Source organism: Mustela nivalis, assembly GCF_964662115.1.
Source record: "Mustela nivalis genome assembly, chromosome: 2".
NCBI classification, from domain to species: Eukaryota; Metazoa; Chordata; class Mammalia; order Carnivora; family Mustelidae; genus Mustela; species Mustela nivalis.
This window is the reverse complement of record NC_139021.1, coordinates 89554413-89560582: the sequence shown is the minus strand read 5'-3', so window position 1 is coordinate 89560582 and position 6170 is coordinate 89554413. Positions and strand designations below refer to the sequence as shown.

General features: G+C 38.8%; 1 protein-coding gene across 1 annotated transcript; it reads right to left on the bottom strand.

The window, feature by feature from the left end:
• Positions 1-592: 592 nt before the first annotated feature.
• On the bottom strand, positions 593-4370 carry SNAI2 (snail family transcriptional repressor 2). The gene is made up of 3 exons (XM_082719378.1): positions 4115-4370; positions 2781-3326; positions 593-1888 (listed from the first exon to the last, which is right to left on the bottom strand). The coding sequence occupies exons 1-3, from the start codon at positions 4191-4193 to the stop codon at positions 1707-1709; spliced, it is 807 nt and encodes a 268-aa protein (XP_082575504.1). The 5' UTR covers positions 4194-4370; the 3' UTR covers positions 593-1706.
• Between the last annotated feature and the right edge of the window lie 1800 nt (positions 4371-6170).

The window sequence follows — 6170 nt, the reverse complement described above, 5'->3', positions numbered from 1 at the left end:
TTTTAAAACTATGGGGCACCTGAGTGGCCCAGTAGGTTAAGCCTTTGCTTTTGGCTCAAGTCACAATCCTGGTGTCCTGGGATCGAGCCCCGGATCAGGCTCTCTGCTTGGCAGGGAGCCTGCTTCCCCCTCTCTCCCTACTTGTGTCAAATAAATAAAATCTTTAAAACAAAAACAAAAACAAAAACCCTCATCAACTATTCCAGGGTCTACGTGATAATCACTCATTACAATGAGTGATTATAATTTGCATAGAGCAACCTAATAAAGTCATCATAAATAACAAGTTCTGAAAACTATCCTTGAGTATTAATATGAATATTTTAGCCCTCAGAGAGTGTAGTTTTTTGTTAAATGTATATACTTAGAACTACAACTATTGTGATCTTTTTGAATGTGACAATATTATCTTAAGAGTAAAGAAAAAAATAATAGCACTATACTTTATTATAATCTAATACATAAAAATAACACGATGTTCATAAAAATGCTATCCATTTTTTTTCTTATTAAGAATAAATTTCTTTGTATAGAACTTTGGTACTAATCATGAAGTAAGTAAAGTCTCCAAAAATAGTATACAAACAATGGGTTTTAAATCAAAAATGTTTATTGTAAAAAATGACCTTTAAAAATTGTTTTTTAAAAAAGAAACATTGATTTCACAAATCTTCAGGTTGTTTATAAGCATCAGCTATAGACAACATCTCACTTTCATACAAAACTCATTCAATCATATAAAAATAAACACAAATTTACATTGACTCATCATCTATACAATTACTTTAAAAAGGCACTTGGAAGGGTGCTGTATGAATTGCATTTGTCATATGCATTTAAAATAGTTTAAGTACATTACTGAGTTTCTAAGAACCCTTTCTTGCACTTATTCCCATCTTTAATTAATTTTAGAAAATCATTAAAAGTTCTTTTAAAAGGTAAGACATAGAGCATGCACCAGGAATGTTCAAAGCCATTCTTTCCCTCCTCCCCCAGGGAGCATACTCTTTGCTGGCAAAAACAAAAACAAAACACTCTCAATACATTCTCCTGTGTTTTGTTCCTGTTCTTTTTTTTTTTTTTTTCCTCTTTCTCTGTCTCTCTCTTAAAAATACAGTTTAAAGCATTACAGGTAATCAAAAAAGGCTTTAGTTCAAAAATGATAACCAGACATCAGACATGTAATGAAGTAAACTTGAAATACTTTATAAGGCACCTGAGATAGCGTCTGGCAAATTCTCTTCCTATAGGAAATTCTATTACAAACTCTATTACAAAAGCAATACTGTTCTTTTCAGTTGAAATGATTTGGCAGCAATGTAAATCTTTGCATTCTTTCTTAGTGAGAAAAGATGCAATGTGCTTTTTGCTTCATCTTTTGAAGAGAAAGATTCTTGTCTTTTATCCTCTCAATCTAGCTGTCAGTAAATATATAGTAATTTCAAACTTCACATGGAAAGGATTAACTTTGAACACATGGATTTCGTGCTCTTGCAGCTTTTAGTGTGTGTGTGTGTGTATGTGTGTGTGTGTGTGTGTCTGCATGCGCCTGTGTGTGTGTGTGTGTGTGTGTGTGCGCGCGTGCACGCGCCTATACACATTATCTGGTCGGTAAGCACAAGAGAAAATGCCTTTGGACTTTTATTTGTCATTTGGAGTCGGAGTGAAGAAATGCATTCTGTTCGAGTAAACATTGATTGCGTAACTCAGTGTGCTACACAGCAGCCAGATTCCTCATGTTTGTGCAGAAGAGACATTCTGGAGAAGGTTTTGGAGCAGTTTTTGCACTGGTATTTCTTTACATCCGAGTGGGTCTGCAGGTGAGCCCTCAGATTTGACCTGTCTGCAAATGCTCTGTTGCAGTGAGGGCAAGAAAAAGGCTTCTCCCCTGGGGGTGGAGGTGGGGGTTGGAAAAGAAAGACAGTCAGTGTTTTTAGAGGAAACATAAAGTTAGATAAAGTTATTGTGAATAACAATCACACTTTATAAAAAAAAAAAAACTTGATTAAAATTCCCCATAACAGATACTTATTTTCATATCTGGCCATTTAAGATAAATTTGAATATTGCATTAAAAAATCACACCAAGAATATTGTTACTGCTGCTACTCATGCAGAAATATTTCATGCAGTTCTAGGACTTTCACTTATTAAAGCTTTCTGCTTCAGCAGGTGCAGCTAATGTTGAGCTCCTCCCAACATTTCCTAATATTTCCCCTTTTCCCTCATTCTGTATTATGACTAAGGTTGGATAAATGCCTTGGCTCCCTGCAGGATGATTTTGTGCTAGGAATAAAATATTCAGCAGCAAAAAACAAAATATAATAAAACAGCAGAGAGTAAATTCAGTTCTAATTCTCTAACTTGCTATGGGGTGATACCACGGCAAGAATGTAACCAACAGAAAACTATAGGTAAACCCTTCACACATCTCCAAGTCAGCTGATGAAGATAGCAACATCTGTGTTTGCTGAATATTGGGAGCAGTTTCACAGAACACACATTCAAGCACATCTTTCCTGATTTTCTAACTGATCTTTGAGACCAAACTTTCTGACTCTACTTTCCAAAGTCTAAATGCTGTTTGCAGTCTGGAACAGAGGCTGTTAACAAGAAATGGAGCACTCTGCTCTAACAAATTTTTGAGTGATCAGGAAGTAGCTATAAATGATCATCCATCATTAAAAAAACACTGTGCCACTACTTAATGAAAATTCAACAGGCAGCCCAGAGCTTCATTCTATCAGACAGTCACATTCCTGTCTACATTTTTCTCTTACCAGTGTGAGTTCTAATGTGTCCTTGAAGTAACCAGGGTCTGGAAAACGCCTTGCCACAGATCTTGCAGACACAGGGTAAAGTGTGGGTCCGAATGTGCATCTTAAGGGCGCCCAGGCTCACATATTCCTTGTCACAGTATTTACAGCTGAAAGATTTCCTAGACTGGGCATCACAGTGCAACTGCTTATGTTTGGCCAGCCCAGAAAAAGTTGAATAGGTTTTATTGCATAAATTGCACTGAAACTTTTCAGCTTCAATAGCATGGGGGTCTGAAAGCTTGGATTGTAGTCTTTCCTCTTCATCACTAATGGGGCTTTCTGAGCCACTGTGGTCCTTGGACGAAGTGTCAGATGGAGGAGGGGGACTCACTCGCCCCAAGGATGAGGGGTATCCAGAAAGAGGAGAGAGGCCATTGGGTAGTGGGGAGTGGAATGGAGCTGCTGTAGTCCACACGGTAATGGGGCTGTATGCTCCCGAGCTGAGGATCTCTGGTTGTGGTATGACAGGCATGGGGTAACTCTCATAGAGATATGGGGAAATAATCACTAGTGGAAAGAAAAGGAAAGGAAAGATTAAGGTAAAAAAAATAAATAACTTCGAAAACACACTAAGGAGCTACTTTGCAACACCCACACACAGGACTTTACAATGAAGTAAATAGACTCATTTAGGAAAGACACAGGCATTGGCAAAACATTCATTTCCACCCTTGCTGCTAAATACTTGTGCTTTAATGCACATCTATGCCTCCTGCATACATAGTGTGACAGGAGCTGTAACATGCTGTGCAGTGAAGGAGTGCAGCCAAGTGGGTGCCTTCACAATCTGCACTGAGGAGGAAAAATTTATATATTATTTTAAAGATACAAAAAAAAAAAAGTTGTTTTCCATTTTATGCATGGGTTATTTTCAGGTTCTTTGTGAGTACAAAGATACGTGTAGATCAAGCTGCTTTCTGAAGGAAAGGAACATTATTACATGAAAAAAGCAGTAACTCAACATTTACGTATGTGTTACTCATCCTCCATGTACTCATTATGCATGTATATACAAGCTTTAGAAAATGAAGTTGCAAGAGTTGAATGAAGTTTTCCTTGTCAGTTAGGAGCTCTAAAAGTTTTGAATTAAAACTTACCCGAAATTATCAAAATAATCTGAACTCTCTTTTAGGACACTGAAAAGAAAACAACTTTGGTTCTTTGGTAATAATATTTGAGTTGTAACACGTATCGATAGATTTATAGATATACAGAGAGATCGACAGGTAGATAGAGAGAATTCCCTTCTTTAAATTTTATTTATTTATTTATTTATTATTATTATTTTTTTTTACCTGTGTGTGTGTCCAGTTCGCTGTAGTTAGGCTTTTTGGAGGCGTTGAAATGCTTCTTGACCAGGAAAGAGCGCGGCATCTTGCCGGCGAGTCCGGCGGGCTCCCGGCGCGGATAACGGTCCGGCGGGAGGACGCGGCCGGTCCCTAGAGCATCGCGGCCGGCGGGGCTCGGGCTGGGGCCGCGCTCAGGTGCGGCTGGCGGACGGGCCGGCGCCTCTGAAGTCGCCTGGCTTCTTTACGAACTGAGCCCGTTTTGGCTGGGAGGGTTTTTTTTTTTCCTCTCTTTTGCAAGAAGGATCCAATCACAGAGGAGAGGTTCGGATTTCAGCTCCTCCCTCTGGGACAGCTGTGAACAGAGGAAGAATCTGTTGTCAGACTAAATTATTCTGGTTCAAAATGGGCTGTTCTTCGGGATTTCAGTGGAGAGGGAAAAAAGTGCTTAAGTATTTTCAAGAGAGGTAATTTTACTTCTTTAGCTTGCCAGTTATCCGTGCTCTCAGAGAGCTAGATAAGTTCTAGGAAGTGTGATTTCTAAAGCGGGCCTGGCTTCCAGATGTCGGGTAAAGCAAACGCAATGGGACAAAATGTTCGCTGGAGGAAGGAAAGGGTGTCCTACAAGATCCCAGGTCAGCCTCTGGTATTAATGAGAGCCTATATTTGGAAGTGGCATTCGGAGAGGTTTTACTTGTGCAGGGACTGAACAATTAACTCTTGGCTTTTGAAAAAGGTAGGTAGCAGCGTCAAGACAAAAGCCCCTGTGAGTGAGGAGGGCGCCCTCACAGTGGGGTTTCCCTCGTCTGCAAAAGAGGCTGAGCCACATGCCGTGAGGGTTCTGAATGCGGGGAATGCACTTCATGTCTTTAAAGGCTCAGCAAAGCCAGAGGCCGCACTTCCTCGTGGAAATTAAGTAATCATGTCACCATATTAGCTATGGTGGCTTGAAAGAAATGCTTTGTAGCCCATGAAAGACGTGCTTATTGGAAGAACTGGGACACACCAAAGAAAGAACGCTACACAGAGAGAGGGGACAGTATGTAAACTGTCATTAAGAACCATGGAAAATGTATCTCTATCTGTGTGTGTGTGTGTGTGTGTGTGTGTGTGTGTATGATATTTTATATATATAACACGTGTGTGTGTGTGTGTGTGTATACATATATATGTGTGTGTATATATACACACACACGTGTATATATATATATATATATATATACACACAGACACACACAAAATGAATGGGCCTTAGAGACAATTATTACTTTTCAAATATTTATCTGCTTTTATATGGTACTATTTTCTTCAGTATAAAGTCATCAAAATTCATCTCAGTATCTGCCAGTTTCCTGGATTGTATATTTAAAGAAAGGATGCCATTATGTCTACTGCCTGGTTAACGTTCTAAGGAGCAAGTATAGTAAACAGCAAACATACTTTGATTTTTTTTTTTATATGGTATTAAATCTAAAAATCCTCCAGGGTGGGTAATTTTAAAAGTAAAATTTCAATCATATTTTCAAGCATCTCAGACCATTACAGATTTTTCTCCCTACCTTTTGCTTAAAGACCGAGGAAAGAACAAATTGCTACAAGCACCCTCCTCTTGTTTCTAACAGGTGCTGGAAGAAAAAAGTGAAAAAGAAAATAACAGTGGTGAAGTCAAGACTTGTAAGAGCAAAATGCATTGTCAGGCTGCATAACTTCTTAATCTTGGGAGAGGAAAACAAGCTTGTGTGCTGGGGGGAGGGGAGAGGACCAAAGTGGGGGCACTAAAAAGTTTCTGAGCCAATTTCAATGATTCTATTTTTTTTCTTCCAACAGTCATAATTTAAATGCCAAAGAAATGAATTTAGATGAAACTTTATGTTAAAAGGCATAGTATTTGTAGCAAACAGGAAAATGTGAATATGCATTAGATTCATCTGCAAACTATAAACTAGAGTATAATTCAGGGCAAGTTTTCTGAGCTTGCTGCTTGCACCTGGTTTATTGGAACAGGATTCCTCCTTGCCCTTTCTGCTCCATTTCCTGCGAAAGACACATTTTGTTAGAAACATAA

Excerpts from the sequence above, each read along its gene's own strand:
- SNAI2 (XM_082719378.1), bottom strand. The coding sequence starts at position 4,193 with ATGCCGCGCTCTTTCCTGGTCAAGAAGCATTTCAACGCCTCCAAAAAG. Across the intron at positions 3,327-4,114 it reads CGAACTGGACACACACACAG|TGATTATTTCCCCATATCTC; the intron begins GTAAAAAAAAAT and ends TCTTTCCACTAG. Across the intron at positions 1,889-2,780 it reads ACACATTAGAACTCACACTG|GGGAGAAGCCTTTTTCTTGC; the intron begins GTAAGAGAAAAA and ends CTCCACCCCCAG.